The following is a 12,614-nucleotide window of genomic DNA, read 5'->3' as shown; positions in this document are numbered from 1 at the left end:
TAGGAGATTACTCAGTGATAAAAGGAATTATACTTAGATATTGATATTTTCTGACTACGATGAATGCGCCCGTGATAATTTCTTTGTCACCGTATACTCTGAGGCCACGCACAATGTGCAGACGTGGTATCGTCCAAGCGTATGCTGAATAATAATAAATGGGAGCGCTAGCAAAATATGTCAGAGAACATGGTGTCAGCTGCGTCTATTTTTAAGGCGCCCAGAGGCTAAGTCGCTGAGCGTGTCATAAGAACGAAAAAAATGTATTTGTAATGATGATGTATGGTGTTTAATGGCGCAAGGGTCAGGTATGGCCAAAGAGCGCCAGTATTTGTAATGTATAAGAGACTCTGAAACATGGTAGAGGAAACGGACGTAGAACGCCACTGAGGTCGTTTTTGTACGTATAGCTCAAGGAAGCGCTTCGTCTGCAATAATACTTGCATTTCTTCTTTTGTCACCATCACCATCGTTGTCATCAACAGCACCAGCAGCAACAACAACAATAATGGCAAACAACTACAATGCCAAGAACAAGGTCGCGGGATCGAATCCCAGCCACGGCGGCTACATATCGATGGGGGGCGAACTGTGAAAACACCCCTGTACTTATATTTATGTGCCCGTTTAAGAACCCCAGGTGGTCCAAACTCTTGATGAGTCCCCGGCTACGGCGCACCTCATAATGAAACCGTGGTTTTGGCATGTAAAACTCCATAATTTAACAACAACCCCAATAGTCTATTGTATGTCCAGTGCAAGATGAGGGCCTCTCCCAGCGATCTCTAATTGGCCACGTGTTCCGTTCGCCGAGTATGCAACCTATGCACGCTTTTCTTTAGCCTTCGTTAATAGGTCACCTGCGTTCCCATGACGTCTTTTTCGGCTATTCCCTCAGTCAAATAACGACTAATCTCGCGCACTACTTCTCGTTCTGCCTTTTCTTTTTTTTTTTTTTTGCTTATACTTCGGCCAGTCAGGCTATCAAGCTCCTTTCGGCCACGGTAGTCGCCACCTTATCCGGCGCATTTGCGGCATGATTGAGAGAAAAGAAAGTGGCAGCACTATTCGGTGACCTCGCTCTGCGAGTGATGCGGCCTCGGCGAAACGAATCCTTGGCCTGCTAACACACCTCGCCTTATCTCCTTCACATTCAGCTGAGCACGTGTCAGCTTAAAACTGCGAACACATATATCTTTTGCCTCAATGACGATGGTTCCACTCAGCTGACCGCTTCGAAAGTACCCTGGCAGTCGTACGCAGTTATTCGTGGCGATTGCGAGGCCTTTCAAACTCCGATGCAACCGTATTGACGCTACAAACATGTTGTATACGCAAAGCACCAACATATATTTACTCTTATCTTGTTCATTCTTTTTTTTCTGTCTTCTTTATTTTCACTTTATTTTTCGTAATTTTTTATCCACTTCCTCTGGTCGGGGTTTCCAACACGAGATACCCTCTGGTTAAGCTCCCTCTCGTTTATTTTTCTCCTGTACACGCATTAGCATTGCGGCTAATTAAAGCGAGCAATTCTCTGAAGAAAATGAACGCAAGATTAACACGTGAAAACTACACACTGAAAGAAGAATTTCAGTACAGAAGAAGGAAATAAGGCGGACAAGTTCAATTTAGAGCCTGTGATGTCGTCTTTAATTTGTCTGCGTTTTTTTTTTTACGAAATAATAATCGGGTTTTTAAACTACCCACAACTGAAAACTCCCTTCCAGCACATTAAAAATACTACTATGGGTTTATATTAACTTTCCCGCGCCTAAGGCATGAGAATTTGCGCCTGGCGTGGCATCGCCGACCTGACGCGATGAAACGAACGCCGGCGCGCGCGCGCGTTGTGAACGTCGGAGTATAACAGAGCTTTAAATCAGAATCTTGAGGTATCAAGCTTAGCATAGCAAAAATAGTTTTTATTTATTTGGCTCGTACACATAAAAACAATCAGATAAGAGGAAGCGAGCCAGCTGGCAACTGCCACCAGCAGCGACACAACGCCTGCCGAACCCAGAAGAGGAAAGGCACGTAGGAAAACGACCAGTGAGTAAAAAAAAATTTGAAAAAAAAAACAGGCGAGAGCTGAAGAGGCGGGAGAAATAACAGCATGAGTGACAGCGGAGGGGGGTGAACAATAACACAATAATAAAACATGCATGCGCGTCACACGCGCATGCATGTTTTATTACGTCTTGCATGCACGTCTTGCATGCACGCAAGACGTACCTGACATGCTAGGCGTCGCCACTCTTGGTTCGTGTTACCAGCGCTAAATTAGGCAGGGTCGCAAGAAGCACACGGAGACCCCAAAAACAGTGTGTCCACGAATGATAACACAAGGCCACTGTGATAACAGTGATGTGACTGAATTCGCTATCTTGCGCGCATATCTTCCGTGTTTAAACCCATCGCACGTGTGCCGATAAGCGATGCACCGTGCCTACATAAACCCTTGTTTTCTGCGCAATAAAGGAGTCTTGCGAAAGCTGCTACTGCGTCCACATCGGTTGTTACAGCTACAAACCAAGATCCATAAAACAGAGAGTTATTACCGCGCATGCGTGGCTCTCGTGCTCTGGCTGTAATACACCCCATTTCTTCATTTGTGATGAAACCGGGAGCGCTGCTAATGCAGTAATCCCCTATTTCGATGCTAATTTTGCCTCGAAGGCAAATCTTATCGGTTACGATTTGAGCACACGTATACATCGGTTTCAGTTTATTGGTACATTTTTCAGCTGCGTATAATATAGCAAGCCAATTACCAATTAGTTTATTATCACGCTAATGAATTCATACTCTTGCAGCATGTATCTTTCTTTTGGTACAAATGTATACTTCATTGTAAAAGTACTGAAAGTTGGGCGACTTGGTAACTATTCATCTTGAAACTGCAGCGCGCACACAAGAAACGAGGACAATAAGGCGAAGGTGACAGACAGGCGCCTTTCTGTCACCTTCACCTTATTCTCCTCGTTTCTTGTGTGCGCGCTGCAGTTTCAAGATGAGTACCCTTCATTACCCAAAAACATAATTAAAATCGGGTACTTTACGTGGTAAAACCACGATCTCGTTATGAGGCGCGCCGTAGTGAGAACTTGCGGTTAACTTTGACCACCTGTTTTCGCAACGGAGGGCCACAGTCACATCTTCGACCGTGATCCGTGACATCTCCTGGCCCTGCTATTGATTCGGCATGCGGGTGGTATTCTCTAAGCCTATCATTCAGGCGCCGTCCAGTCTTATCAGTATAGCACCTGCCAAAGGAATCGAAGAAGCGAGCAACTAACTAGCCACGCGTCTAACAGCATCTATTTCCAGGGCATCGCCGCGTTAATTCGCTGTTCCCACCTGTGAGGCTAATGACGCTGGCGCTGAGCACGAGCGGCCAGGACGCCTCCTCCCTGCTGACGCCGAAGGTGTCCACGATGCCGAAGAAGAGCACTCCTGCCGACTGCTGCGCCATCATGGCGGCGCACAGCAGCCAGCTGAGGAAGGCCGCCGTCACCCAGCTCCAGCGGGAGTCCATGCCGAATTGCGGGTCGGACCGGAGGGACGCCTCGCTGCGAGCCATTGCGGTGGCTTCCTGATGGATATAGATATTGGATGGATGCTATTAGTCACGTGATAACAGGATCGGGAGAAGTAAGCGAAGAGAATAAAAAAAATGGGTTTGAGCGAATACGGCAAGCGTGGTCAAGTCACGACCGGCCGCTCGCGATATCCTCTAAAAGAAAAGTGCACAGTCATCGCGTTCTACCGGTATTACCATACGGGCATTCGCATACGGTATTAACATAGACCGCTGGCCTTAAGATGATGATGATCATCATCATTGCTATTGGCATCCGCTGCGAAACGGGGCGGCGACAAATAGTCACCTAGCCTGCTTAATCTAATCTGGTTTTACTACATATATCGCCGGCTAGCATTTTGACGATCTGTTCTTGATCTTTTCTCTCATCAATAAAATCTTTATATTGCGCAGTTACCTATGCCTGAAACGATTTAGGATCTATCAATATTTTCCCTGCTTTTTTTTCACCAATACACTAAACGTGCCTTGCTTATCGTGCGTGTACCCGCCGTGGTTGCTCAGTGGCTATGGTGTTGGGCTGCTGAGCACGAGGTCGCGGGATCGAATCCCGGCCACAGCGGCCGCATTTCGATGGGGGCGAAATGCGAAAACACCCGTGTACTTAGATTTAGGTGCACGTTAAAGGACCCCAGGTGGTCCAAATTTCCGGAGTCCCCCACTACGGCGTGCCTCATATCAGAACTGGTTTTGGCACGTAAAACCCCATAATTTATTTTTTTATCTTGCGTGAGCAGGATGATGATGATGATGAAAATTATGCCGCTGAGGATGATTACCATTGATATCCCCTTTGAGGCGGGGGCATATAGTCACCTGCCCTGCTTGATTTATTCTGGTTTTGCCACATCTATCACGTATCTATTTCTTATGTGATCTCGATCTAAACATTAGTATTTACCACCTTTATCGCTATATTACATCATTACCTACACTCGCAATGACTTTGGTTCTAATAATATCTTCCTGGCCTTTTTTCCACGAATACTCTAATCGCTCTTATCTCTGGTGCTGAATAGTTCATTCTTCCATCTTCTTTGGATCCCAACTCTTCCCGAAGGTGAACGAGTCTCACTGTGTGATTTTTTTGGCATTCAATTAGGATGTGCCGAGTCGTTCCCGAGCTTTTTTTTTTTTTTTGCACACACATGCCTTATCCTGTGGCGTATAATTGTCCCGGTATGTTTTTGTACTCAGGCAACCGACTCGGAACTGAAAGAACAAATCTCTGCGCTATAGTATTGATTTTCCCTTGTAATTTATTCCCGTTCTTTTAAATCTCCATGGTCTTTTTTCTTTCCATTCTTTGCAGCCAATGAACTGTCTCCATTTATTTCCTTTTCCTTTTTATGACTCCTGGTAGCCTATTTACTCCTTCAATTACCCTGTACTTGGTTGCCAACTTTCTTGACCTCCATTCCCTCTCGATGCTTTTCAGGTACAGATGCGTGTGTACTTAAGCCGGCCGTTTCATTTCATCTATGATTTTTAGTCTTTCTACAAAACTAATCTTGTTGTGTGCTTCTCTGATTTGAAAAGAATCCCAATCCATGTCCCTTTGCATTTCCTCATTTGTGGTTTTACCGTGGGCCCCGAAAGCCAGTCGGCCCACCGCCATCTGGTTAATCTCCAACCCCGACAATATTTCTAATTTATAGCACAGAATTGGAAATGCGAACGTTAGCGCTGCCACCACTACACTTTTCCAGATTCCTCACACTACCTGCGATTTATTGTAGGCCCAAAGTGCTCTGTTTTATTATTGCTGCATTCCGCTTCCCTTTATTATTTAAATTATTTTTGTGGACCTTTGATAAAATCTTTGTTTCGTTTATGTATACACCCTGGTATTTATATTGCTTGACTATGGGCATGACGTCCTGTTGAACTGATACCACATCATCAGTCGTCTCTTCATTAAAGATCATAATTCCTGTGGCCTAGATTCGTCGCTGTTTTGACACTTATCTTCGCAAGTCTATGTAAATATCTTGCATTGTCCGCTAGTAGCAATATATCATCCGCATACATCAGCCCGGCGACTTGCTGTTGCACACAATAATTACCTATAATATTTGCAAATTTGGCCGGCTCTATAGATGATTTCCAAGGTGGAGCCTGTGAAGCGCAACATCGGCAAAATAATTACCGAGTACTGGCTAAATACAAACCACGCAAAGAAATTGTCTATTCGAGTGACGTACAGGCGAGGTAACGTTTTATTCTATAACTCCTGATAATTACGTTTCAAGGCTAATTCGGACCTGCGACGGCTGTTCGTTGATTGATACGTGTTAGGCCACCGCACGCTGGCCTTCACCGCAGCCTTGGGAAATCTGTTGCGGAACCAAGCTTCGCTGTCAAACTGTCGCTGTACGATAGGGTAAACATTCCGAGCTGAAGCTTCCCGCTCGTGTATTCGAATCCCTCGTCAAGCAGACGTTACCACTGAAAATTGCATTTACAACGTCAGAAATAACTAATACAGTTGGTCAATCAAAGGGTTGTGCTCTGAGCGGTGGCGGCAGCTCGTGGCATATGAGCTCGCGTTGCTCACGCGATTCGTGTGAGCCATGAGAGTTGGGCGGAAACGAAAGTGTCCAGACGGCGCGGTGAGTCACGGCGGCATGGTCTCCTTGAAAGATAAGGCCGGACGTATAGGGCGCTGATATGCAAGACACGTACGTAGAGACAGCGCAAAACTCTCGGAGAATAAACACAACACTTCAGGGGTTCTTACACGACACTTGCCTCTGTGAAGAGCTTCCCTTGGCCTTGATGAATTGCAATGTGACGTTGCATGGGTATTCAGAAAACATATCGTTTCACGATCATCGCCCATATTCACTTATTTAACCCTTAAAGACCCCATGAGGGCAATTACATGAGCGAGGAGCAAAGAACCTAATACAAGGATATAGTTACAAGAATACCAAAAACAAAATACATGAAAGTAGAAGTTTTTAAAGACGGAAAAGAAAATGGAATGAACAACGTAATACAGAGGGAAAATATGGTACGTGAAGTTGTCATTTAAGGTATTCATTAACAAAACGCTTGAACTTCTCATGGTTTCGCTCATTAGCTCGATTTCAAGCAACAAGCTACAGTATGCCTCGATTTAGTGAACACATGGGTCATGTCAAATTCTTCAGTCATTATTGTACACAGAGCAAAATCCGTGCTCGTCCGGCGAATAAATCTACGTGTCAGTGAATCTAATTTCTGCTTAGGCTTCACACTTCGATCATTCAAGCTGTTGTTTCTGTAATGAAAGGCCTGGGCGTACTGTTTGAGCAATGTGCGTCCTGGAATAAACATGTAATGACTTCAAGTAAATTTTCATAAATTGCAGGCATTTTGGGTAAATTGCGCTGGGTGGTACCACCCTCTGAGAATAAAAAAAATTGTACAATTATTTGTTTCACTGCAGTATTAACTACTGTTTCTTAGTGTGTGGCACTACCACATTCACCACCTGCAAGTGATACACAAACTTGCTATACGTAAGGTTGCTGGGGCGCCTTATGGCCGTCACACTACCCCGATTTTCGAGGAGCTCAATATTGCTTGCCTTCCACTACGGTACAATAGAACTTTAGTGAATCGCTATCGTTCAAGCTTTAAGCAGTCTCCGTCAATCTACGCAAAGCTGGCTGACTTACGGCTCACGAGATCTATTTATAATACCCGTAGCAGTAACGTTTGGTTCGTACCCAGCGCTGGAATAACTTATGGTCGTCAAAAGTTATCCTACGCGCTAACGCTCTTCTTGAATAATTCCGTAAACGCTTGTTGATTCTTACGACATGTACTGGTCACGAACCAAATTCTATTGTTTTGGTTTGTTGGTTTGTGGGTTTGTTTCTATTCTATGTTATGGATATCTGTTGTCTATCAGTCATTCAGGGTATTTCTCATTGGGAATAATGCATTACTGTACTCCTTTATTACTGTCATTACCGAATTGCAACTTTGTATTATGGTTGATGTATTACTTTATTACTGAATGGTTTATTACTGTACTTTTATGCATATTGGTACTGCCAAACTGTTATGTCTATTTTTTATCTTCAAGGTTTGCCTAGCTGTGTTGTTGCTTTTTCTGTACTTTGTTTTATGACCATGTGCCCGTTGCTAAGTTTCTGTAGGGGGCGCAGACCCCAAGTCATACCTCCAGCAAGGCTTTTTTGCCTCCACCGCCAACGTCACTGAAATGTCGAATAAATTTGAACATTGTCATGCAGGTGTAATCAGTTCCAGTCTAATGCGACAGCAAGCGGAAATTACTGATTAACACCATTTGTTTTACCATGTGTGAAGACGCTGCACGTTGAGGGAATGAAAAAGCCGTCAGAATATGCCGGTTGGAGAAAAAGAAAACAGAATTACGTTAATCAGGAAAATGCGAATACACCAAATGTAGCATTCAAACTCGGCTGATCTGGTGACGGTGAGCCAGAGTGGCGAGATCCAAGGTTAATTTATATATTTGTCGCAGTGAGAACGTTTAGGTATCGTCGGTTTTATCACTGAGTGATTCCGTAGAAAACGAGGCCAACAGCTGCACTACGTGCGATCCATTCAACTAGACAGGAGCACCACCCTTCCAGCCACCAGCCGCGGTCAGCAAACTCCAGGAGGGCTCGCAAAGGAAGCTTTCCTTCTTCGCAAAGTACGCCTTCCTTCTTATATATATATATATATATATATATATATATATATATATATATATATATATATATATATATATATATATCCAAACGCAGTGAGTTTTTTTGTGTTGATTAGAGTTTTCAGTAGAAGCTCCACTAACGCTTATAACCATGACGGTAATGGCCATTATGCTGATTTTGACGAAGACACGTTTCCGCCAGTCGTACCTAAAGTTTCGGTGTCACTGTCCGCGATAAGATTAAAATTGCACACATTAACAGAGGTTCCCGTCTTGATTCGAAAGATGAGGTTTCGGCTCTTACCAGCGGCGAGTTCTCTTATCGTGCACTCTTACTTTCTTCGTTATTATTTGCGCGTGTAAATTAAGTAGGACAGTCAATTGCTTCTATGCTTTCCCTCCCTCATTGCCCGTTTGCTCTGTATAAAATAACAACAACAAATGGAGCCCCTCTGTTAGCAATGTTCATTGCTCTCACTAGTTATTCGTGCGTTTTATGGAACAGGATTTGTAAATGGGATATTCATGAGCCAAACGCGAGCACCACTATATATGAGAAAATGGTTCGAGAGGTGACTGTAACCTCCGTCTTCTCTTAAGGCACACGAATGACGGGAGGGCAAGAGAGGGACACGCGGACACTGGAAGAGAATTGATGGTTGAAAGAGCGGAACGAAGTAGAAGTTGGCAGAACTAAGGAGGCGAAGAGAAAATACCAGCAATATTCAGGGATAAATGCCTCCTCGGTGATACGCAGCACCTGTATGTTTTTTTAAACGCTAGACACAATAGGAAAGATAAGCACCGCTAGCACGAAAGTAATCTCGAGTGTCAGTCACTCTCCGGATCCGAAGACAAACACACGTGTGGCTTGCCTTGTAGTAATACAGCCCCCCCCCCCCCCGCTATTAAATGATACCGCATTCTACATTTCCGAAGATTACGAACCTGGGCGACAGCATAGAGCATTATGCACATTACACGAAACGAATTCAGTTTCAGCTGGATCGTTTTTTTATTATTATTATTAATCGCCGGTGCCGTTCGGTGCGCTTAGATGCAAACATGCGCACCCTCACATTGACGTCCTCACCATCATCTGCCCTCACCCTATACTGGTGAGTATTAGCTCCGGAAAATTGGTGATATGAGGCCGAGGGAGGGTGACGGTGACAATGTGAGCCTAAATGAGGAAGACGCGATTCATACCGCTGAAGTTTAGAGAAACCACTTCGGTCGTATGCGTCGTGGGTTTTAGGTGTGAAGTATAGAAGCACACTGGCAGGAAGCCTCTCGAGCTCAGAAGTACCTTGAAGCCCACTTGTAACTGACCTGTGTCGTAAACGGCTCTTGATGTTAAGTGTAGATAAGCTTAGCTACTGGGAGCTGTAACGGAAACGAAAGTAGTAACGGTGACAGCGACTTTCTGGCATCACTCCTGTCGTTTCTTGTTTTTTCCACCGAGGAGCACAGTTCATCGCACTATTTTATCCGAAACAAACATTCTGGAATTCGCATTTCTTACTCTGATAAGAGATGGACAAAAACTGTACGTTTCAGGTTTTTTAGGCATTGATAGCATTTGTTGACTTCGTGAAGTCAACATCAAAAGAAATAAAAATATCACGTTGATATACATAAAGCTCGACTATAGTACAACCAAAACTGATTTCTGTTATGCTTCGACTGCCACAAAACAATGACGTTTGAAGATCTTTATTTAAAGTAAACGTGCAACTTAAGTGTTTTAGCCTAACCTCATAACGTCTTTCTGCTGCGCATATTCTCTCAAACAAGCGCAACATGGTAATTTATTAATATCTAGTGACGAATTGCAACAAGCTCTCCGTTTTCCAAATCCCGGCAACTAGGGTGAAACTTCCTGCATAGAAGGAAGTCGCTAGCGAATAATTACGAATTCATCAGAAACTCAGCTTAAAATATATTCACGCTCCATCTAGTTAACCATTTTTACAAATTGTAGCATTAATGTTAAGGTTCATGCCATTAACAAACACACTTATGGCGGCACCAGTATTCCCTTCGGCTTGCGCGTGCATGCAGTATTACAAATGCACGCAGCTAAGCATTAAAAGTAGGCGGCTCACTCTAGCGATTGCAAAAGTATCGGGCTGTGACTTGTTTCGCCGTTTGACCCCCCACGTTAAAAAGTGCACTCTCTACTAGTAACAAACAAATTTCGGCAGAGACACTCAAGGATGCTGACGTTTGACATTCCCACGCGTATATATGGTGAAATATATTTTTCCGCGCGTTCTTTCGCCGCGCAAGCTCGCGCCGGCGCTTTAACTGCGCCTCGGTAAGGACAAATCAAAACGCGCCAAGCATATCAATGCGCTCGCTTTGCCCACGAGGAGTTCATAACTCGAAGGACCGCTCAGTGGCGTTCAATCTGTGACGTGGCGTGTGCAATGACGCACGCACTAGGCGTACCGTATTCAAACAGGTCCGCGGCGCCATCGCGGCTTCGGGGAAGTGTGTTTGTCTCGCACGCAGCAGGCCAAGATTCGATTTCCACCCAGACCGAAATTTTCCAGATTTCCTTTTTCAAAGCCATTTATTTTCTTTGTTTAAAGGAACCTCTCTGATGTGACGTCAATCCAAACAATTTTGACGTGTTTTTACTCTTTGCGCCGTTGGCCATTTTTGGTACGATCGCTCGCGGTGGCGACGCCGGCGACGCCGAATATTCGCGTAATGGCGCATATAATGCTTTAGCATTAAAGAAATGCGGCAGGTGCGATGGTCGCTTGACGGGCATTGTGTACTGCTAAATCTTCAATGCCCCTATAAGCAAACCAGTTTGGTAGTTTTCAATGGCATGGCAGGCAATTATATTTGTAAACTAAGATCACGGGTGAATGAACGGTTTATTTTAAATTGTAGCGAACCGAAGCTAAGAGAAGGGTGGTAACCTCTTCAACGTGAGGGCCAGGGAGGCCGGGCAAATTTTTTGAACCGTGAAGCTGAGGGAGGAAAACCAAAGAGCTGACCTGCATTTACCCATCTCTGCTAACAAGACAAAGACTACAATCAGGTGGCATTTGATGTTCTAGAGCATTGCACATTTTTGTGTGCTGCATCATAAGGTATACCCTCGCTCCAGTGGTGTCCCTAGTTGAGATCTCAGATTTTTTTTTTAATTCAGGATTTACCGTGTCCGAACCCACGCTGTGATTACGAGGCACACTGTAGTCGGGGACTCCGGTTTAATTTCGACCACCTGGGGCTCTCTTAAGTGCACCTGATTGCACTGGTACACTGGCTTCTTGCATTCCGCCCCCATCGAAATGCGCCCGCCGCGGCCAGGATTTGATCCCGCGCCATCGGTCTTAGTAAGGGAACGCCATAGCCACTATAGGCCATCACGGCGGCCCTTATGATCTCAAAACAGGGACGGAAAATCAAATACAAGATTTAATTCCTCTGCAAGGTGAGTTTAATCAGCAACAAGCAACGCATTTCTTTTTCTTCGAATTTCTTTCCGTTACTCAGTTACCCTCAGGGCTTGCAGCGCTTACGGTATATAATCTGTGCCTATACGAAAGCGCGTAGGGTATATTTTATGCTCCGAATTTGATATTTTGTAATGCTAACCCGAGGGCTTGCCAACGGGTATGAACCTCACTATCTCGTCGAGCTTCCAGTAATAAGGATTTCCACTAGCGCGGCGCTCGTAACCAGGAGGGTAAAACAGCGCAAAAATGCGTGTACCTATATATCTATTGGTTACTGTGATTGCGTCATGCTGCAACCAGCGCACTCAACAAGACTCGTGCCGAAGGCGACGCAGGCGCCGACCGACCACTGAAGACTTTGTTTACGCGTTTGGCAAAAAGCATTCGGTCAGCTGACGGGGCATCGGAAATGTGAGATTGGAAGCGGATTCGGAGAAGCGAGTTCATTCCCGTCGGAACTTCAGGCGCGAGCTGCCACTGCAGGACAATCAACCAGGCAGGCCGCGCAGTGGTCGGTGCAGTTGACCGCGCCGAACCGAGAAGCAATTCCGACACGCATGTGATTATATAGTTCCTGTGTCATCTTTGTCTTATAGTCTGCATCGCCCGTGCTGTCCGCAGTACACTGTCAGAAAATTTTGCACCCTTTTACGGCTTATCTTGCCCCCGCCCCAGAAATTATCATTTATATCGCTCGCACTTCCTTTCTCTAAGGTTCCGCTGCCGGTACTTTCTGGGCACGAACGGCATGCGCGTGTCAGTGTGACGCAGCGTTCCTAACAGGAAGGTGCGAAGAGCGCAGAGCTCAAAATAAATTGCACGCAAGGTGTAGGTGACGATTAACCTCTATAGACAA

General features: G+C 45.0%; 1 protein-coding gene across 4 annotated transcripts in view; it reads right to left on the bottom strand.

Annotated features, from left to right (window-relative positions):
- The window catches only part of LOC119458342 (monocarboxylate transporter 12), a 47,740-nt gene that overhangs the window by 12,076 nt on the left and 23,050 nt on the right, over nucleotides 1-12,614 (bottom strand). For all 4 annotated transcript variants that reach the window (XM_049671105.1, XM_037720176.2, XM_049671104.1 and 1 more), the window contains exon 2: nucleotides 3,361-3,595. In XM_049671105.1, coding sequence (XP_049527062.1) covers nucleotides 3,361-3,583 — 223 coding nt within the window. In that variant the 5' untranslated portion in view covers nucleotides 3,584-3,595. The remainder of the gene's footprint in view (nucleotides 1-3,360; nucleotides 3,596-12,614) is intronic.

This window comes from Dermacentor silvarum, chromosome 7 (assembly GCF_013339745.2).
Source record: "Dermacentor silvarum isolate Dsil-2018 chromosome 7, BIME_Dsil_1.4, whole genome shotgun sequence".
Taxonomy (NCBI): Eukaryota; Metazoa; Arthropoda; class Arachnida; order Ixodida; family Ixodidae; genus Dermacentor; species Dermacentor silvarum.
Note: the sequence above shows the minus strand (reverse complement) of the source record. Positions and strands in the feature narration are given on the sequence as shown.